The following is a 22,756-nucleotide window of genomic DNA, read 5'->3' on the forward strand; positions in this document are numbered from 1 at the left end:
GGGTTACAGACAATGAATGAATTAATTTTAAATAATAAAATAATTTAATATTATTCATATATCTTAAATAATTTAATAAAGTAATATTAATACAAGTTATTTTGTTGAAAATGTGTGTTCTTGAACTTAATAAAGTGTTTGGCTGTATCGCCAAGTACATATTTATTGCCAAAATACCCTGAAATATTGTGAAATTATTTAAAAAGCCTTATCATTTAAAAAGCCACACACACACATACACAAAGACAGAGGGAGAGAGAGAGAGAGAGAGAGAGAGAGAGAGAGAGAAAGAAAGAAAGAAAAAAATAAAGAATTGATTCATCCACTAACTGTACCCTTATCCAGTTCAGGGTCTCGGTGGGTCCGGAGCCTACCCGGAATCACAGGGCACCGGGTGGGAACACACCCTGGAGGTGGTTCAGAACCAGTATGACAGAAAGTAAAAGGGTTCCTAATGTACTTGGCTGAAAGCGTCCATTATGTTTTAAATAGCACACAAAAAAGTTCCCAGTGAAGAATAAATATCCCTCATCAGCTGATCACTATCACACTGTTTGCTTATGATCTTCTTGTTTCATCTTAATAATGTTTCTAGGCTCTTCAACCCCTGGATCCCAAATTATAACTGATTTTTCTATCAGTACGTTCTATCAGTACGTATCAGTCATCATATACTCCCTTTCCACAAGTTAACACAGTTCTCTGGGGTCTTAATGAAAAATCTGTTTGATGCTTTGGTCAAAACACCACTAGGATCAAACAAAACAGCATACCAACATTCATTCAATGTCTGTAACCCTTTTCCAGTTCAGGGCCGCGGTGGGTCCGGAGCCTACCCGGAATCACTGGGTGCAAGGCAGGAACACAAACTGTAGGGGGCGCTAGTGGGGCTCAAACCCACAACCCCAGGACCCTGGAGCCGTGTGACAGCGATGCTACCTGCTGCACCACGTGCCAGCCGCTTACCAACATATACTTCTTATCTAAGTGTTATATAACTTTTAAAACCATGAAAATAAAATACAAATTGTGGATTTAAGACACAGTGTATTCCATCAGCCAAAAAACAAAAGAAAAACTGCAATGAAATATGTTCAAAAAAAAGGTTCTCATATTAAAATTAGAGAAGACTAAGATGGAGGCCAACACAACAGTAACGCGAGGGGGATCATCAGAGTGAGAATGAACAGCACTCACTAAACAGAGGTGTCCCTGAGGGCATGCTGTTTTGTAAACAATATCCATGGTATCCAGAACCTGACAATTAAAGGCAACATGTACCATTCACTGGGCGCAGTTTTGAATGAATATGTTTAAATCCATTTAAAAATAAATAAATTACATATATAACAGCATTTAATTCATTTAGGATGTTTCTGGTTAATGTTTATATTTTTTTAAAGCTTCCTTTAGTGTAAAGGGAGGGGAATTTGAGATGAGGTCGTCAACAAAAGAAAATAGAACAGAAGAGTCTTTGTTAAGTTTTTCAAGTTGTAAATGTTTTGAATCAAGGGAAATTATGAAGCAGAAATATTGTTTAATATATATATATATATATATATGAGAAAAGTGATATATGTACAGCAAAGCAGACGTGGAGTAAATTACTCTTCCTTCCCACTAATGCTTCCTTACTGTCCATTTGTCCAAAGTTTAAAGTGTATGAAGGTGAATACGATCCTGAAACTTCCTGGAAATCAGGAAACAACAGATTCAGTTCCTCACAAACCCAGTTCTGATTCCAGATTTTCGTGTTATTATGTGTTATGTATGCGATTTAGTTGACTTAATATCTTTGGCTTTAAAGTACTCCCTATGCTATATGCCTCTGTGTTCTTTATTTATATCAAATTCAGATATAATCATTTTTACAACTGATATGATGACAGTTTAATTATTTATATGAATATATTTTCGCTGTACATTTTTTCATTCATTGTCTGTAACCCTCATCCAGATCAGGGTGGTGGTGGGTCTGGAACCAACCCGCAATCACAGGGCGCAAGGCAGGAGCACACCCTGGAGGGGGCGCCAGATCTTCACAGGGTGGCACACACTCACACATTCACTCACACACTCACACCTACGGACACATTTGAGTCTCCAATCCACCTACCAACGTGTGCTTTTGGAGCGTGGGAGGATACCAGAGCACCCAGAGGAAACCCACGCGGAGACGGGGAGAACACACCACACTCCTCACAGACAGTCACCCGGAGGAAACCCACACAGACACAAAGAGAACACACCACACTCCTCACAGACAGTGACCCAGAGGGAACCCACGCAGACACAGGGAGAACACACCACACTCCTCACAGACAGTCACCCGGAGGAAACCCACGCAGACACAGGGAGAACACACCACACTCCTCACAGACAGTCACCCGGAGGAAACCCACGCAGACACAGGGAGAACACACCACACTCCTCACAGACAGTCACCCGGAGTGGGTCCCTGGAGCTGTGCGACTACGACACTACCTGCTACGCCATTGTGCCACCCCTGAATTAAAATAGTTAGTAAGTAAGTAAATAAATAAATACAAATGATACAACAACAACAAAAGTGAATGGGGAAAATGAGGTGGAGTGGAAGAGTGTTGCTATTTCAAATCCATTAAGAAACAGTTCCATAAATCATGTTGTGATTTAATAATAAAGGGTGAAAAAGATAAACTTAAGAAAAATAATAGTGTTGTTCACTGCAACATTAACAAATTATGACTTCATAAACAACACATTACCCTTTTAATGTTATAAATGGATGATTACTGTTTATTAGCCAAGTTAAACATACTGAGGAAACGTGTTCTAGGTCGAGGATATGTTATTTAGATATTTACAATCAGAGAATTATGGAAGGTGTAATTTCACAGGGGTGTTCTAGATTTTGCCCCGTGGCCTGCGGTGGTGGGGGCGGTGACGTCAGGGCGGATTTAATAACTGCCCCAGTGACGGGGCACTGGAGCCGGCAGTATGGCGCCATATTGAGGGGAAAGTGACCGTATCCCGCCGCCCTCAGCGTCTCTCTGCGCGGACTGCGGATCCAGGACTCGGCAGCGGAGGCTGGATTTGATCGCGGCGGGTTTCTCTCGGTGCGGCGGCTCTCCGGAGGCTCGGTTGTCTCCGCCGTGATCTGTGTTTCTACGCTGTGTGATCGCGGAAGATGGCGGACCCGGCGGAGTGCACCATTAAAGTAATGTGCCGCTTCAGGCCCCTGAACAAATCCGAGGTGGAGAGAGGAGACAAATACATCCCCAAGTTTCAGGGCGAGGACACGGTGGTCGTCGGGGTGAGAGCACAGAGCCCCTGCTCGCTTTTCTTCTCTTTTCTCGGGTGGTTATTTTAATGTTTGTCTGGACCTGCGCTTCCTCTGGGCGTTTATCCTCAGCAGAGTTAAGCAGAACTTACCCAAACGAGAACTAACACACGTAAGGGTTCTAGTTATGTTCCACCTGCAGGACAGACACCTACGTCTACAGTTAATAATAATAATAGTAAACTGTAAATTAATGTCTTACTCGCCAGTCACCCTGATGTTAACTTACTGAATGATGGCATAAACATTACTGCTTTGTCTTCCACTGACCCGCTCTCACAAATGTCTACATTGACAAAGTAAACCGCCCCTTTAGGAAATATGAAGAGGGAATAATCGCCCCTGGAAGGTTAGCATAAATGCTAATGGCGTCCTTTATAATATCTTACCTTGGGTAACTATTTACAAAGTAAAAATGTTAGATATAGCAGTCGATAACTTCTAAATAACCTCCTCTTTTCAATTACGGTGCAGTTCTTGGTCTTGTTTTAGTGCTTTTGGACTTTATTCTCACCTGGGAGTGTAAAGAAATGAATGAATTGTAGTTGAGTTCAGCTGCGGCAGAGACAGGAACCAGAGGAAAACATCCACAGGACCGGGTTCTTTTGGCACTAATGTCGGGCACATCCCAAAACCATAATTGGACCTTTTGAAACTAGACTAATGGCCTACTACAACAAACAGCTGTCGTTTTCTGGTACCCGAGGTATTAGTAGGATGTAAAGGGGGAAAAACACCCTGTGTCGAGTTGGCTGTCCACCCACTTCGAGCTAATGTTAAAACCTAATTAACGTTAGTTTATTATAGTGACAGCATAAAGACTGCCGGGAATTTCTAAACAACGTCGTGTTTATAAACACCTCGTTGAATAGAATTATAAACCCAAGAGTGACCTTTGAAACGGCTCATTTTTAAAATGTACTCGTAGCATGCTAAACTCTCCTCCACAATAAGCGAGCTAGCCCGGCCAGCTGAGCAACGGCCGAGTCTCAAATCACACTCCGCTCCCTGCGTAGGGCCCATTGTAGATACGGAAATAACGGCTTATACCCCCAACAAGTGCACTAAACATTAACAGAATGACATAATATGCATTCCTATTAATACACACGTAACATGGCACCCTGTTTATTGTGTTAGGGCACTGTTTTGGTGAAGTATGCAGTGCACTACGTAGGGAGCACGGAGCCGTTGGAGAAGTAGCCGCTGTATGTGTTGTTTCGGTGTCTAACAGATTGAACAAACGTCAAATGCTAGCCTAAAACAGAAATCCTGTACAGCTCACAGTGTTTATAAAGAATAGTTTTCAACAAAACACACAAGGTGTATACCCTGAAACGTAACCCTTGCGCGAACAGTACGATTTGCAGGAGCTCCGCGGCCTCGGCCTGCAGTCTACCGCCTGTTTATCGCTAAGCGCCTCAGTCCGCCGAGTATTTCTCCTGATTTCCACAGGGCTGTTGTCTGTATGAGGACATTACAGCCACTGTGTAAATATATAACCCTCCCCACCCGTGTCTATAAAAGTCTCCTGACTTGATTAAGTTCCTGGTGAATGTTGAACGTGGCATTAGAAGTGTAGGTCATGTCCACCTTTTATAAATGTGCTAACTTTCAGGGACATGCTGATGACTTTTTAAAATGACAATAATTGTCTAGGTTTTAACACGGTTTATAATGTAGTTTACTTCAATGTTAAAGTATTACAAGGTATATTTAAAATGTTTTTAAAAGTGTGTTTAAATAGCAGTATTTGGGATCAGAATTTATAATTATTAAGTTTCAGGGGCCAATATTGTCTGGAATATACCACTTGTATCTCTAATGCAGCATGTTGTTGTATCATCATGTCCCTATGAACAGTGCTTAAAGTTGTTACGTAAAATTTGTTTGCTAAAACTTGGTTGTAGGGTGCCGTACTCTGTCAGGATGAACAGGACAAAGGAGGCTTGTTTGGAAAAAGGAAAAAAAAAAAAAGCCTAAAGTTTCACTTCTGATGTTTTTAATACATCCAGTGCTTTTGATTCAAATCTAGTTTCATTATGTAAAAGAATTGGGCTTTCAATAATCAGATCTATGTGCTTGGGGAAATGGTATGGAGCACAACCTACCTCTTTGAACTAGCTCACACATTTCCACCACAAATTTGAACAATTCCCCCAGACGTACAACAAACATACAGCTTTATAAACATGTACACTGACATGCTAAACGTCATGGAATAGCAATTGATTATGAAGTGGCATTACCTCGGGATGGTTTGGGAATATCCATATCTGTATAAATAGTGAGTGAGGTTTAACACTGAGCAGCCTGCTCATTGCAAGGTGACATGAATTATCAGAGTTCAAACAAGGCTTGATTGTGGCTGTTAGGTGTACAAGACATTCCACTTCCAAAACTGGGCATTTAATCATTCCTCAATCCACAGTGCCAAAGTCACGGTGTAGGAAACCCTCTATCCCAACCAGGCGATGTTGAGCCACGCTGTGTGGATAGCCCAATGGCGTGGTGTGTTATCCTGCAGGAATATCCCATACTGAAGGGTTACATTAGGTCAATGAAGTGGTCAGCAAGCAGTGAAACAGGCACCGGTCAATGACGGTATGCTAGTCTTTCCTTCTCTCTGTCTCCCTCTCTCTGCTCATGGCAGAGGCATCTGCAATCATTTTACACAACGGAGAGAACACCAAATGTTGAAAATCATAAACCGAAATGAGGATATTGCACTATAGGTGGTTAATACTGACTTATTTGTGCTGTTTCAGAGCTCTTAAGGTGGAAATATCTCCAAACTTGGAGTATAGCTTACTGCGTTACCGACAGTGCTACAAAAATAAACAGCGTGAGTTATAAATGCGTTTCTGTGGTAATTCAAACAGTGAATAAAAACTTAGACAAGTTACAAACAACAGCCTTAAACACACCATTCCACCTTTAATAGATGTAGAGTTTTGAGCTACGTTTCCCCACAATTGTAGATGTTCCTTTTAAGAAACCGTCATAGCACCTTTTATTTTTAAGTGTGTATGTTTAATGTGGACAAAGAAGTAAGGTACGCCTAGGCTCAGGGTGCCACTCTAAGAAAGTCTGGTGCAAAGTAGGCCCATGTCCTATTCCTCCTCTGTCCACTGCCAGGCACAGAGAGTCGTACAAAAGCACAAGACCCTGGCTCTATCTTCAGACAGCAGGTAGAAGCTGAAGAGCTCTCCTCAGAGCCGCTCTGTCCTCACTTCTCCTTTGTGGAGAAGTGCTGAAAGCCGTTTCAGAACCTGGGAGAGAGACAGGGCTTACTGCTCCTACACGATAAACACCACAATCTACAATCGAAAAAGCATGTCCCGCTTGTGAAGTTATCGTAGGTGACCTCACTATGCTTTGAAGAATGTTCTTGGAGAGAAGAAACTGTTGCTTGAGTAATCAAACCATTTTATTAACGATGTACTATTGTTGTTGAACTAATGACAATACACAACACTAAGCCTGTGTCTGAATATGCTTACAGTCCAAATAAACTCATAATCTCATCTATCATGAGGGCAGCATTCAAGTTAAAATTTAGTTTAAATATATTAATGTTGACAAAGCCAGTAGGCTTATGTTTTATAGTGATGTCATGTTTCTTGGACATTTTTATACTGTTCATATCGATATCGGAATGATATCGTATCGACCGAAATTAAGAAATATATCGTGATATAAACCTTGGCCGACTCGTCCAGCCTAAGGTCAAAACCCTATGGTGGTGTTCGCGTGTAACCAGCTCTACACACACTTCCGTTAAACATAGAAACAAAGCTTGTAACAGATAAACAGGTAGCTTTCTCCAGAGTCGCTCCCCGTCTCTGGAATCCAGCAGACAAACTCTCCGTCTGCGTTCAGGTCCCTGGCATTCAACTTCCCAGCACATGTTCCCTTTGTTAGGGTCTGTCTGCTTTGTCTATATTAACATACTTTTATAAATGTAGTTATTTCTTCCTCTTCTAATATCACAAACAATATCACCACTTGGGTTCCCTCCTTGGGATTTGCAGTTTGACAACCACTGACCTGAGCAAACAGTTCCTATGCCTCTGGGGGCCACGAGGTCTGGGCACGGTTAGTGTGATGTGTGTAGTTGTCCTGGAGGGTGTCTGTGGAAAGCTTATTTATTGGGAAACTCCCTTTTTAGAAACTAAAGCCTATTTTTAAGAAGCCATTTGTGGACAGAACGTAATCAAACGGGTTGATACTTGATGATGGACATGGAAAATTAAGTTGAAATTGTTCATGTAGTGATATCTGTACGTTTTAGTGTCCCATCATGCTATTTAAGCTCTTGAATTTGCATACTTGATTAGTAACCTTGATCTTGGTTCAATAATGGATAAATTATTCAGTAACAACTCTGATACTAAGATACACGCTGTGTGGAATTCAAGTCCGGACCCCACACATCAAGCTTTAAGAGCTATCGTTGACTTTGAGAAGGAAGAAATGGTTGTAGGACTCGAGTGTGTGAATAAACCCGGTCTTTTTATTGGTCATGGGTTGGTTTGTTCTTTCACAGCGTCAGCTGAGTGTCCTCATTAAATATCAGCAACCAATCAAAGCCTGCAGGTTGCTTTATATAACCCATGAGCTTTGCCCAGGAGGAAGAACAAGAAAGTTCAGTGGTGGGAGTTGCTTCACTGTGAAAGTAAACCCTTGTGTGCTGATGTTAGTGGGAAAGGAGAAAACAAGGTCTTATTGCGATTTCCCCTCAGAAATAAAGATACGTATAATGCAAAAATTGAAGTGATGGGTTTCCCTGGGGCGCTGGTTAATGGTGTAGGCATTGCAGGATTTTAAAGGAACGCTAGGTAAGATTTGGACTCATTGCTCCTGAGGCTCCCCATAGTGTAATTCATAGCTACAGCACTATTCTGAAATGATAGCTGAGGGTAGAACGGTGGTGTGGTTTCCTACCCTCCTCCAAAAGCTATGCAGTGCAGTTTCTGCAGTGCTTAGCCCAGTGTAGAAAAGACACATGCTGTATTCTCCTTTTTATAGCTCAGTGGATCATCACAATGATTTTAAAACTGTAATTTTAAGCTAAAAATATTACTTAGTGTTCCTTTAAAAACAGCACAGTTGTGTTTACATTGAAAGCACTGCAGTGATATCAATAATCAGTTAATCAGTTTATAAATGGGGGGTGTAGTGGACTTTTTTGTAAACCTCAAATCTGTTGTATTTGCTGTTTGAAATTCAGCTGGATCATTTTTTAAGGAAGTGAGCAGATATTAAAAATTATTATTATGATTATGCTGCCATAAGTTGGTGGAGTTTGAACTGTTAATGTGGTTAACACATGACTGCAAATGTAAACTGTGATTAGCATTTGTTTAGATGTAGTACTGTGTCTAAATTATGATACATTAATACAACCTTAGCATCTTCTGAATTTAGATTACTGAACTTATTAATTAATTAATTAATGTCCAGTGTGTGGAAGTTGCTCTTGAAAGTGCTGTGGAAAAGGTTTGTGTGAGGCAGGCTCTGAAAAACATAGGAAATATGCTAATTCCCATTGGATTTCAGGATCACGTGACACCCGCTGCTCAACCTGTATCTAATTAAGGAAGTAAAAAGGCGTCACTGTCCAATTAAAAACATGTATCTCCATAAATAGTAACTTTACAGGAGAAAGGGGGGGGGGGGGGGGCTTCTTAATTTTCAGTGAAAGTCAATGTGTAAATATTTTGTAGTGTTTCTATTGGTTCATTCAACATGAAATTTCCACACAGTGTGATGGAGATGCATGTTTTTCATCATCATTAAACTCCTTGGGATTAAGTTGATGGGTGTTTTCAAATTAGACTTGGGTCTAATTCCGTATAGGATCTCTAAGTCTGATCTTATTTTCTTTCATGATGATCTTGTTTAAAACCTTCATTCTTGCTGCATGATTGTTTCTGTTACTGCTTCAGGATAAAGAACAAATTTGAACTAGTGAGGAGGGGAAAAGATATTACAAAACCACTTAAGAGAAGTGTGTGTGTTTCTGTGGTCCCTACTTATCGTGTGTGTGTGTGTGTGTGTTCGTTCTCTTGTAGGGTAAACCATACGTATTTGATAGAGTTCTCCAGTCCAACACAACTCAAGAGCAAGTATACAACACTTGTGCTCAGAAGATTGTCAAAGGTATTGTTCCCACCAAACACCTCATTGGACTTGAATGTATATTCCATTTGGCCTGTATTATAAAGGTCAGAACTATAAATACGATCTTCCTGTGATTGCAGATGTTTTGGATGGCTACAATGGAACCATTTTTGCCTACGGACAAACGTCTTCAGGCAAAACCCACACAATGGAGGTAAGAGATGGAATTGTTTAATATTTTAAAGAGGAAATGGTCCTCACTTGATTTGTTTTTCTTAGATGTCTAACGTTAAATTTGCCTAAAGGCTAGGCACCACTTAATGGACCTCCATGAATATTTCACATTATTGTAGTTACTGACAGATATAAGTATGAATTAAAATGAAAATAGCAGCTTAATTTGCTTTAAAACTGACAATTTTATTAAATTGACGGAAAAACCCGAGCTCTCTACGGAAATTCTCGAACGCGACCGTGACGTCACTGGTGGACAACAGCTGAACAACGCCGCGGTAAAACACCGTTATGACCGACTGTTATGACAGTATCTAGCTAAATAACCAACATTATTCATGACAATAGCCTAGCAATAAGCTAAACTCAAATGTAGAGGTACCGTTATTCTTGTAAATGTGAGCGAAGTCGAACTCGAATTCATCCGACACTATAAACCTCCGTAATGCAGCTACGTAGCCGAGTATAATCTGAGCCACCGAGTTTAGCGAGTCAAGCTAACGTTAACTAACACCAACTAAAACAGGCGAAGTGAGTGTCCTTACCCTGTTTACCTCCATGTTACAGAGGCTCTTGAACACCTTTCGTTGGTGTCCTTACATGCCCATATTGTTGGAAAAGCGCCAGTGAAATGAGCTACAGATAACGGAGTGAGCGGATGGTCCTTTCCAAAGTGCCCGTTTAAAGTGGACAAATTTAGTCCATTTTCTGGATATTTTGGGATCTTTGGGCCATTTGTTCACAGATGTCCCACTGTACATTGAATGATTGCAGCCAAAAACAACACACCTTTTCGTCATTTTGCATTAAATTAAGTGCAGCTTCTAGAGTTGTTGTCCACCATCTACGTCACAGGCAAGACGCCTATTAGAGTTTCCCAACACCATTGGGGGGGGGACCAACGGTCTTTTAAACCTTATTCCTTGAATTAGTAAGAAATAACATGTTTTCTGACTATCAATAAACACAAGTTAGGAACTCAAACTCCACTGTATTCATTTGTTTGACACTTTCATAGAGCTGCTGCTTAGCCTTTAAGAGCTTGATCGTGTTGGGGAGGAGCACAGGTAAACTGTTCAGAGCTGGCCTTTGCATTTTTATGTTCCAGTCTGTTTCTTTCTTTTCTTACAGGGTAATCTCCATGACACAGACTCAATGGGAATCATTCCCAGAATAGTGCAGGACATTTTTAACTACATTTACTCCATGGATGAAAACCTGGAGTTCCATATCAAGGCACGTTCACCTCCTTCCCCTCCTTTCTCTCTCTCTCTCACTCACAAATTTATATATATTATAACATCTACTCTTTTTACAGGTTTCGTATTTTGAGATTTATTTGGATAAGATCCGGGACCTTTTGGATGGTAAGCCTTTTTTTTTTCTTGACCTTTTCTCATTTTTAAAAAGCTGTCGTTGCCAGATCATATAAAATTGCAATAAATTGCTTTTTATGAGTTTTGTTTTCTCACTCTGTCTCTGTTTGATTTTTTGTCTCAGTGTCAAAGACTAACCTATCTGTACATGAAGACAAAAACAGAGTTCCCTACGTCAAAGTAAGTCTTCACACTGCGAATCGGTTCCCATATTTCACGTGACCAACTCTCTGTGAAAATGAGGAACGCTGTTGAAACTACAATATATGAGGAATTTGGACATTTTTTTTTTCCCCTTTTAAGTTTCACTTTACTATTTTGAAACTTTTTTACATTTTTTTACTTTGACTTTTCATACAAAATGAGCAGCTGTTTTTGAATTCTGCTTTTTCATTTCTGTAGAATGACAGATTAGCCGTCTACAGTTGTTTATATATAGACTCTATTACCTGGAGAGTCAGTGTATTTTTAAACAATTAAAGAATACCAGATCACATTTATAACCTATAAACTACTCTTGGCTATGGTTAATATTCAGTTTACAGTAACATGCTTGTAATACGTTGTTTTCTTATCTTTTAAAATGTTAGTGAGTTAACTTTGTTGTGATGTAATTTCAGGGTTGCACTGAGAGATTTGTTTGTAGCCCAGAAGAGGTGATGGACACCATTGATGAGGGCAAATCAAACAGACATGTAGCAGTGACAAGTATGAAAACACACACACACACACACAGAGTTGCTGTTGAAACCAAAGCTTGTATCTCCAAACTTGTAACAGTAGATGGAAAGAGACAGTCTTAATGAAAATGGAAATGAACACCACCCATATTTATTCCAAGTAACTTTTTCACTTGGCCTGACCACTATACTATTTACTTATTTTTGTTTTAGTATACGTTATGTGTAAAATGTGTATTTATTCCACCTTGTTGTCTTTGTGTCAGACATGAATGAGCACAGCTCCCGGAGTCACAGCATCTTCTTGATAAATGTAAAGCAGGAGAACACTCAGACAGAGCAGAAACTGAGCGGTAAACTTTACCTGGTTGACCTGGCAGGTAGTGAAAAGGTACGGTGTGAGAGGAAGGGTTTGAGGTTTATTTAATTTTCAAGTTCATTTTCCAGCATCAGGTTAAAGGTCTTTTGAAAGACCTTCAGTCTGTTTGTTTACTGTTGTGTTAAGACTAATATCTCGCACAAAGGCTGGTCTCTGGGTGTTAAACTCTGGGTGTTTTTGACAGGTCAGTAAAACAGGAGCTGAGGGTGCAGTTTTGGATGAAGCCAAAAACATCAACAAATCTCTGTCTTCACTGGGGAACGTTATCTCTGCTTTGGCAGAAGGATCGGTCAGTCTTGCACCCGGACACTTCTACACGGGCTTAAACATCCTTCATTTCTGTGAAGTTCAAGATTAGTTTGAAGAGTCTAGAGATGCGTATTCTGTCTGTTGTTGTTTGAAGAACATTGTCTGATCTCTCTCTCTCTCTCTCTCTCTCTCTCTCTCAGACATATATACCCTACAGAGACAGTAAGATGACGAGGATCCTGCAGGACTCTCTGGGTGGCAACTGCAGAACCACAATTGTCATCTGCTGTTCCCCTTCAAACTTTAACGAAGCGGAGACTAAATCAACACTCATGTTTGGACAGAGGTACAAAAACATGTGCACAAACTAACACAGAACATGTGGCACTTTTCCACTGCATGGTACCTACACTACTTGACTCTGCTTGCCTTTTGGAACCTAGTACCTGGTTCTCTTTCAACTACCACAGCTCCCTTCCAAAATGTAGCTGGTGATGTCACAAAACTGTCACTATCTGAGGCAGCAGGCTTTGAAAACTACAGCATCGGTGGCGGAAACGTTAAGCATTTGCTCTCTGTATATTCAAGTGTTGATTTTGTTTTTGGGACTGAACACAGCTTGGCCACACATCATTTCAGACAGATCAGTATAGATTTTCCGTTCCTTGTTGCACTGTCCAGCTCTTGCTGGGTTCCCTTTGTTCACATTTTAGTCCCTGCTTGGCTCGCTTGGAACAATGAGGTTCCAGATACCAATGTCCAGATTTGCCAGGAAACGGAAAAGCAAAAATCTGAGTAGAGTCAGGTCGAGTAGTGTAGATACCATGCAGTGGAGAGTCGACGTCTGTACATGTAATTCGTTATGATGGGTAACGGAAATAAAAGCCTGAAGTTAAATCACTTCATTCATGTGTCTTTTGTTTCCAGGGCAAAGACGATTAAGAACACAGTGTGTGTGAATGTGGAGCTGACAGCAGAACAGTGGAAGAAGAAATATGAAAGAGAGAAGGAGAAAAACAAGGCCATGCGTAACACCATCACGTGGCTGGAGAATGAACTCAACCGATGGAGGAATGGTGAGAAATGCATGTGTTAAACAGTAACACAGTTGTACACAACAACAAAAAAACCCAGTATATTCATCTCTAATATAAAATGAGCTACAAATTGGGGTTGTTAATGTAAAATTACATGTTCCTGTTGCTTAGAAATCTCTACAATCACGGCTGTTTCTGTGGTAGGTTTAGCAACAACCGTGCTCACTGATTCTGCTTTTCGTACAATCAGCTCATACAGATTTACATACAGTACACAGGAGCCATAATGCTTTGAATACAATTTGGAAAGGTGCAATATAATGAGGATGATTCTATAGATCTGTTGAAGAAGATTTTGATGCACCCTTGACATTAGGTCTATTAGGCAGTTGCTTTTGAATACAGAGTTCATGGCATGGGTTACTAATGGGTGAGACATGAGCTAGTTCAAATCCTTCATTAGAAGGTTTTGCAAATCTGGACATAGTGGTTCTGCCCTAAAACCTACAGCGCTCCCTGAGTAGGCACTGACTCCGTATGCGGCTGTTTAAGTCGGCAGCTCTCTGACGGTCGTCTGTCCTCGTGAGGCGGATTATTGAGACGATGTAGTTAGAGAGCAACCGGTGTTTACTTCCCTCAGCAGCCAGCATCGCCTCTGTGTTTCAGCGCGGTGGATTCAACTCCATGTTTTTAATCACGATTTTAATTATTGCCCTGGGAGAAGAGCAGTTGTGCTTGCGTTGCATTATGGGATTGCTGGAGGTTGTGGGTTCGAGTCCCGCTTCAGGTGACTGTCTGTGAGGACTGTGGTGTGTTCTCCCTGTGTCTGTGTGGGTTTCCTCCGGGTGACTGAGGAGTGTGGTGTGTTCTCCCTGTGTCTGTGTGGGTTTCCTCCGGGTGACTGAGGAGTGTGGTGTGTTCTCCCTGTGTCTGCGTGGGTTTCCTCCCGCGCTCCAAAATCACGTTGGTAGGTGGATTGGAGACTCAAAAGTGTCCGTAGGTGTGAGTGTGTGTCGCACTGTGAGGCCCCCATCCAGGGTGTGTTCCCGTCTAGTGCCCAGTGATTCCAGGTAGATGATGAACGAATGTTTGTGTAGTTAGCACTCTGACCTACATGTTTACAGTAATTGTGTTGGAATATCATTTAAAATAAGGAGTGTATTGGACTTTGGTATGAAAATGTGTGACTGTCATGTGAGTATACATACTGTATGTGTGTCTGTGTTGATCAGGGGAGTCTGTGCCTGTGGAGGAACAGTATGATAAAGAGAAAGCTAACATGGAGGCTCTGGTTCTGGATAACGTCGTGAATAATGACAAACCAGCCTCCACGCCAGGAGTGCCCGCGGTTCCTGGAGTCCGCCTTACTGATGCAGAGCGAGACAAATGTGAGGCAGAGCTCTCTAAACTCTACAAACAGCTGGATGACAAGGTAGGCACACTCTACATCTACACAGATCAACATGTGGGTTTCCTCCAGATATTCACCATGCTCTGATCCTTCTCTCTCTCTCCAGGATGATGAGATTAATCAGCAGTCTCAACTGGTGGAGAAACTCAAACAACAAATGCTGGATCAGGAGGAGGTTGGCGTTTTTTCTTTCTTTTGAGTTTTACAGAAGATTTTCACTAGAGGGTTTGACTGATCTATAGCAGGAATCAGGAGCTGTACGGGAGTGGGTTTTTATTTACATGTGGAAATGTGTTGCTTAGAATCATTGTGTTTTAGTTTTGTGACTGATCATACGACAGGAAATGAGCTCGTGTTGATTAATCAGTCATTTAAATAAGGACTTCTTGTGGTTGATTGGAATGAAAATCTGTTTTTTTTCTTATTCGTGATCCCTGATCTATTCTCAGAATTTGCTCTTTTAACTAAATTGTCATGTTAAAGGTTCCCATGATGCTTGGTGCATGTGGAGTAAATCAAATCAAGTGTTCGTTTTTGGTTTGATTTGAAATTAATCTGTGTGTGCGTTTTCTCGTCACAGTTGTTAGCCTCGTCGCGGCGGGACCACGATAATCTGCAGACAGAGCTGACTCGCCTGCAGCTGGAGAATGAGGCGTCTAAAGAGGAGGTGAAGGAGGTTCTGCAAGCGCTGGAAGAGCTCGCCGTCAACTACGACCAGAAGAGCCAGGAGGTGGAGGACAAGGCCAAGGAGTTTGAAGCCCTCAGCGAAGAGCTGAATCAGAAATCCGTAAGAGACTTTTCTGCTTGTGAGAGGGTTGGAGTTTGGTGTTTCTTTAAACTGCCTCAAAAGTAGCACCACATGCATCACATACATCCTTCAGAGTTAGCCATAGGATCAGTGTTACTGCAGCAGAATTAAATATATGTATTTTAAATTTTATTTGTGTTTAATTCATTTAGTTTTCTTTATTTCCCCCCGTTTTCCTGAACTGGTTAGTGAATTCTAGAAGTGTGTTATGTAAGTGCAATTATTTGACGTTGTACAATGAAATGTCATCTGCTTTTAACCCATCTGTGGCAGTGAATATACACACACACACTAGTGCACTAGGGGCTGTGAACACAAGCCCAGAGCAGGGAGGGGGGCAGACATCCCTGTCGCCAGGGAGCAGTTGTTGGTTCTGTCCCTCAATCCTCGGCCGTGGATTGAGGAAGAGGACAGTGCTGTTCCTTCACTCCCACCGCCCCCAGTTTTCCTGCTGCTCGTGGGAATCGAACCAACAACATTTCAGCCCTCTGCTCTACGCCAGCTTACAATAATTATGTATTGGTTCAGAACAGTACACTATGTAAAACAGTATTTGGAACCTAAGTCTCCCTTTATATTGTGTCTCTAATAACTGTAGTTACACATGAACAACGTATACAACAACAATGTAACGACTGATGAATTCATACCTGTTACAGATGGATTATTGTAGTAAAGCTAATGTAATAACGTGTATCAACTTCAGTTTTGCCTTTTGTAATTACACAAGTGGACCTTCATAATTGTAACAGCGTATTCTCATTCATGTAAATACACACACATAATAACATATGCGTAATTACATTAGTAAATAGTAGTTTTTTGTAGAGAAGCTTTCTTTTGTAAAGAAGCCTTTACTATTATTGAGATAATATTAATGTTTTTGTTGAGACGTTGTAACCAGTTTCAGCTTTAAACCTTTCTGTAATGTGAGAGTACAGCGGATGTCCGTTAATTCACAATGTCACATTTCTAAAATTATGTATGTGTTAAAAGGCAAAACTGAAGTTGATACACGTATAATTACACAAGCTTTACTACAGTAATCCATCTGTTACAGGTACTAATTAATCAGTAGTTCCACTGTTGCTGCATGTGTTGTTAATGTGTAACTACAAAGTTATTAAAGACATTTCATATAAAGTGGGACCGAAGTTTCATCATCTTTTGAAACTACCCTGTCAGTTGTATCCTAATGTCTCAGCTTGGGGGCGTATACACGTTTACCAGCCCGTTTTAATGATAGAGAAATGACCGCAGAAGTTTCTTAGTATTTAACTTCCAAACACTGATTCCTCTTTCTCAATCACGTTCTCAGAGCATCCTGACATCCATAGACTCAGAGCTGCAGAAGCTGAAGGAGATGACCAATCATCAGAAGAAGAGAACGACTGAGATGATGTCATCGCTGCTTAAGGACCTGGCTGAGATTGGAATCGCTGTGGGCAGCAATGATGTTAAGGTGAACATGACTCGGTTCCTTCTGTCCTGAAATGTTTGGGCCGATACCAAAGTCATTCGATAGACAATGGATTATGTGACGTAGAGTATATGATGATTAATTAAAATGTGCTTTTACCAACTAATAACTAGAGCAGGTGTGTTGAGCTCCAGCTGCTGAATCTCTCTTTTTCTGTTTCATTAAAGGAAATTATAAACCTCCCACAGAACGGCCAAAATAATAATGAATTGATTGAAATTGAAAAGTAAAAAGTATCCGTTTGTCACTTTTTCATATTTGATGATTGTCCGAGGCTTCGTATTTATGAACGTTACATTTCTGTAATTCTACGCTTGTACCTCACTTCAAGCTCAGGAAGACTCGCACATTCTGACTGTCTTCGTTTTCTGTTTGTGTGTTTACAGCAGCACGAGGGCAGTGGATTGATTGATGAGGAGTTCACTGTCGCCAGGCTCTACATCAGCAAGCTGAAGTCTGAGGTGAAGACCATGGTGAAGCGCTGTAAGCAGTTGGAGAGCACCCAAGCAGAGAGCAACAAGAAGATGGACGAGAACGAGAAGGAGCTGGCTGCTTGTCAGCTGCGCATCTCTCAGGTAACAAACACCGTCCTTGTCGTCGTCATCCTCCTCCTCATCTTTTAGTTTTTGTGTCCTAGAGTTTCTGTGCGATGAGTACGACGAGGTGAATTCAGTAAATTGAATTCAAGTAAAACTTTTATTGATGATTTGAAATGAAGGTAATAAATGGGTCGTTACTGTGCTGAGATGAACGAGAGAGCAGAGGAAAGTTCTACAAAATGAATCAAAGTTTTCACATCTAAACTGAAACAAAGTGCACACAAATGAAGAATGTATTGTCAGCGCATATCATTTTTGGTTAAATTCACTCTTAATTAATGCATCATGTGTCTAATGATGACAATGTGTGAGGTTCAGGAAATAAGAAAGGGTTTTATACTTGTATTAGCTTCAAATGTGAAGAAAATTCTGAATGTTATTACGCTATTTTATGGTCCAAATTCCCATGTGACTCATTCACTGTGTGTCTTCCCTGATTTTGTCGGCCTCTAGCATGAGGCGAAGATAAAGTCTCTGACAGAGTATCTGCAGAATGTGGAGCAGAAGAAGAGGCAGCTGGAGGAGAATGTGGATTTACTCAATGAAGAACTGGTCAAAATCAGTGCTCAAGGTACTAACTGTCTGTGTCTTTCTCTGTCTCTCTCTCTCTCTCTTTCTCTCTGTTTCTCTCTCTCAGCTGAAATAATGTTTGTAATCTTATCACTTGTGTGTGCAGAGAAAGTCCACGCTCTGGAGAAAGAGAACGAAATACAGAGCACCAACGAGGTGAAGGTAAGGAATTTCATTTCCATCAAATTTGCTGAAAAAGACAATTTCTCTACAGCCGGACTTGGTCCAAATGCTGTTGTGAGTTCCACGATGTTAGTTCTGGTGAACTTTGTGTTCACTTGTTGTTTATGACATTTGCTTCAGTCGTGTATTCTGCTTTGTTTCTGTGCACCTGTAGGAGGCAGTAGATAAACAGATTCAAAGCCATAGAGAGGCTCATCAGAAACAGATCAGCCACCTGAGGGATGAACTGGACAGCAAGGAGAAATTAATCACAGAACTACAAGAGTATGTCTGTCTGTCTCTCTCTCTCTCATATACTTGCATGAATGACTGCCACTTCAATGAATTTTAATCTCTCTCTCTCCTTCCCCACAGTCATAATCAGAAGATCATGTTGGAGCAGGAGCGACTGAGAGTCGAACATGAGAAAGTCAAAGCTGCTGATCAAGAGAAGAGTCGGAAATTACACGATCTCACGTATGATCTCAGTGTTGACAACAAATTAGTACACACACACCCACTCTGCTACATTAAACTGGCCTTGTAGGCCTTCATTTAAAGTAGAGAGGACAGAGTGCAGACCCTAACCCTAGCTTCATGAACACCTGGATATTGTCAAAGTGCCAGTATTATGTTATATGTACAACATTTTAAGGTCAACTACTAAAACCTCTGTGATGGGTAACAGGGTGATGCAGGACCGTAGGGAGCAGGCCAGGCAGGACCTGAAGGGTTTGGAGGAGACAGTGGTGAGTTTGTTTTTACCCTTCAGATTTCTGAAAAGACAAACAAAAGAGTAAGCTAACTGTAGTCAGTTTGATGCTGTCGCTAATAAAATTGTTTACTTTTTTTTTCTCTTCCCCTTCTAGGCCAGAGAACTGCAGACTCTACACAACCTTCGGAAGCTGTTTGTTCAAGACCTCGCCACCCGGGTGAAAAAGGTACTAATGCTGCAAAGGTTATGATTCAAGTGCCATTCTTGCCCACATCAGTCACTCTCTCCATGCTTCATACCACTAACACACGAGTGAATGGGATGACGTTATTAGTTTCATTTTTATTCAGTGTTAATTTGAAGTGTAAAGTGTTATCAGATTGTTACTGTAATGGATTGTCTGTATTTACTCAGAGCGCTGAAATGGACTCTGATGACACAGGGGGCAGTGCAGCACAGAAGCAGAAGATCTCCTTTTTGGAGAACAATCTTGAACAACTCACAAAGGTTCACAAGCAGGTAAATGTAGTAACAGAGAAGCTTGTTAAATAGCAAACACAACCTACGGCGCCTCATTTTGAAACCTCTCGTTTCTTTCCTTCTTTCTTTAAACAGCTGGTGCGGGATAATGCAGATTTGCGCTGTGAGTTGCCCAAGCTGGAGAAGCGTCTCCGGGCTACAGCAGAGAGGGTAAAGGCTCTGGAGACAGCGCTGAAGGATGCCAAAGAGAATGCAGCACGGGACCGCAAACGCTACCAGCAGGAGGTAGATCGCATCAAAGAAGCTGTGAGAGCAAAGAATATGGCCCGCCGCGGACACTCTGCACAGATCGGTGAGTTTACGGGTTCACACTTGTCCCTGTGGGTGGGGCTTTTTCTTGTTTGGGTCTGTGTGTTTACCCCAGAGAAAGTTTTAAATACACACCACCCAATTTCTAGAGATTAAGTGATTTACACAAGAGTCACCAGAAAGTAGAGTCTCTGATGCCAAATGAAAAACGTTTGTATTGATCTGTCAGTGTCTGTGTGTGTACTATATTTTTCAGTTTTTGGTGACCACCCAAAAAAGACTTGGAATGATAATTTGGAAACGGGTATTAGCCTGTATGGGTACTCAGTTCAGTCCATAAGCATAATCTTTCCATAAATTATATGCAATAATTCCATATTTAGAAGAGGGCTTAGGAAAGGTTGGAAGGAAAACTGGGGGCGTTGGGAGTGAAGGAACAGCACTGTCCTCCTCCTCAATCCACAGCTGAGGGGCCCTTGAGCAAGGCACCAAACCCACAACTGCTCCCCTGGGGCGGCTGCCTGCTGCTCTGGGTGTGTTTTTCCAGCCCCGTGTGTGTGTTCACTGCCAGAGTGATTCATTTCTATGTGTGTGTGCGTTCATGAACAAAAAGTTATGTAGTTAATGGAGTTTAACAAACAGCTCATCTGCCTCTTAGAAATGTTTCCTAAAGAATTAACTTCCACATTATGTTCATCTTTAACTTACATACGTCTGTTTTCTAAGATTATTAAGTGTTATACACTGTGAGAGTGACGTATACACCATTGTAGACTAGTGTTAACTGTGATTACGCATCCCAAAGCCAGACTGATGTAATAAAACATACGCACATCACAAGATAAGGATCTTTCTCTGTGGTTACTTGTGCTGTTCTAAAAGGAGCTCTGTTAACATAGACACTCCCTCTCTCCTCTCTCAGCTAAACCCATCCGCCCAGGACAGCCCCCCGTAGCCTCTCCCACACACCCTAACGTAGTCCGTGCAGGAGGAGGGGGCAGCAGCCTCTTCCAGAACAGCCAACCAACGTCTATCAGAGGGGGTGGAGTCAACAAACAGGAAAAGAGGTTTGTGAAATTAGATTTTAAAAGCATTGAAATATCATTTTTATTTTTTAAAAGTGACTAAATGTTCTTGGCTTCGGGCTCGTTGACCTCATGCTCTTGTTCTGTTGGCAGTACTTTCTGTGTAAGCTCTTGTAGGAGCAAAGTGAAAGTTTTCACGTTCCTGAATTATGAAAAATGCTTTGAAATAAGTTGGTTTTTTGGCACAGAGGGATTTTAATTTTTTTATGGCTACAGTGTAATGGGAAATACAGGAATTTAGTCAAAAAATAGATCAGATTTGTTTGGCGAATTACAGTTTTCTTTCTTTCTTTTTGTTGTAGTTGAAGACTTGGACTATGCTTGCTCACCACAGATGATGGCGAATGCAGATATCACCATGGAACACTTTCATTCCATTAACACGGTCCCTTCCACATGCATCTGAGGGAGGAGTTTTAAATATTAATATTAATGAGCTCTACAGTTCAGCTACCTTTCTTTTACCCCTGTCAGAAACTATGAATTGTTTTATGAAAACACACTTGTACACACACACACACACACTAAAACACATTCAGAAACAGAAGAGGCAATTCAAAGCAACACCACAACCCTGAAAAGTAATCTTGAATGTACCTAGGTTAATTAACTAAAAATCTCTCTCTCTCTCTCTCTCACCCACCCACCCATAATGTACGGCAAATTTGAGGCCAAACGTTATTGATCACACACATCTCTGCACTCACTGTTCCACTACATTCAGTGACCTTGTCCGACTCGGTCTCTTCTGATCTGAGTGATGTTTTAGCTTCTGGAACTCAGAAGGCGTTTGGGGAGAAAAGAAAAGTCACAGCACTGTTCACTCGGAAATGTAATAGATTTGTCTTCGTGAATCAGATCTTTGTATTTACCACTACAGTCCCAGCTGTACATAGAAGGCGTCTGTAACAGTTCTGTCAAAGCAGATGATGGTTAATGGTTTTTACTTTGTAAGAAATTAATTTAATTATGATTTTGTTTTTTTGTTTTTTTTTTGGGTGGGGGTGGATGGTTTGGGGAGGGTGAGACTGGTAAGGACTCTAGTGGGGTGTAGTTGGACTCAGACTCGATAGGCAAACACGGTTAGATTAGTTTTAAACACAATTTTAAAAGCGGAGGTTTATGGTTTGTTGTGAAGTAAAGATGATGTCCTGTGTAGTGGAATGTGCAATGATTCTTACAATGAAATGCCTTCGTTAAAAAAAACAAGAAAACGTAGGTCCTCAAAGCATCTGTTTTAGGTCTTTTTTTCGTTTTCTTTTCTTTTTAAAACTAAAGATATCCAAGATGAGTTGAATGTGACCTGCCTCTGTTACCGATCAGCCAGTTGGTTTAGCAGAAGCATTTAAAACGAATTAAATCTTTGTCAAGACCTCAACCAGGAGTTTAAGGACCTTACTGTTTACTCTAAAGATAAACATGCTCAATTCGAACGACACCATGAATCTAGGGAAGGTGGACATCATCTTGCCTATAAGCTTTGCATAGCCATAAGCGTCTAACGACGTAAACACTTCATGATATCACTGAAACACAGCATAAATATTTCTCAACTCTGCTTACGGGGACTTGAAATGAGTAGCTAGCTAACGTTAGCTAGGTAGCTGTGTTTTCTGTGTTCATATTGACACTCTTGGCTGGTTTATGCCTTTCAGCAATATCTTAACTAGAATACTGCCTGTGTATCGGCCCGAGATATTTGACTTCCGTCTGATTACAGATATCCGCTCTCTC

The 22,756-nt window shown here is 41.1% G+C and overlaps 1 protein-coding gene across 1 annotated transcript; it reads left to right on the top strand.

Moving 5' to 3' along the window:
• The first annotated feature begins 2,939 nt into the window (after positions 1-2,939).
• LOC136675437 (kinesin-1 heavy chain-like) lies at positions 2,940-22,749 on the top strand. Its single transcript, XM_066651986.1, has 26 exons — positions 2,940-3,295; positions 9,400-9,487; positions 9,589-9,662; positions 10,814-10,918; positions 11,001-11,049; positions 11,183-11,238; positions 11,679-11,766; positions 12,005-12,129; positions 12,302-12,406; positions 12,567-12,712; positions 13,294-13,442; positions 14,636-14,835; positions 14,921-14,989; positions 15,395-15,601; positions 16,941-17,084; positions 17,489-17,677; positions 18,155-18,272; positions 18,378-18,433; positions 18,609-18,718; positions 18,809-18,910; positions 19,122-19,182; positions 19,303-19,374; positions 19,563-19,667; positions 19,764-19,980; positions 20,860-21,004; positions 21,325-22,749. Exons 1-26 carry the CDS (start codon positions 3,170-3,172, stop codon positions 21,326-21,328), a joined length of 2,910 nt encoding a protein of 969 aa, XP_066508083.1. The 5' UTR covers positions 2,940-3,169; the 3' UTR covers positions 21,329-22,749.
• The last annotated feature ends 7 nt before the right edge of the window (positions 22,750-22,756 follow it).

This window comes from Hoplias malabaricus, chromosome X1, assembly GCF_029633855.1.
Source record: "Hoplias malabaricus isolate fHopMal1 chromosome X1, fHopMal1.hap1, whole genome shotgun sequence".
In the NCBI taxonomy this organism is placed as follows: domain Eukaryota; kingdom Metazoa; phylum Chordata; class Actinopteri; order Characiformes; family Erythrinidae; genus Hoplias; species Hoplias malabaricus.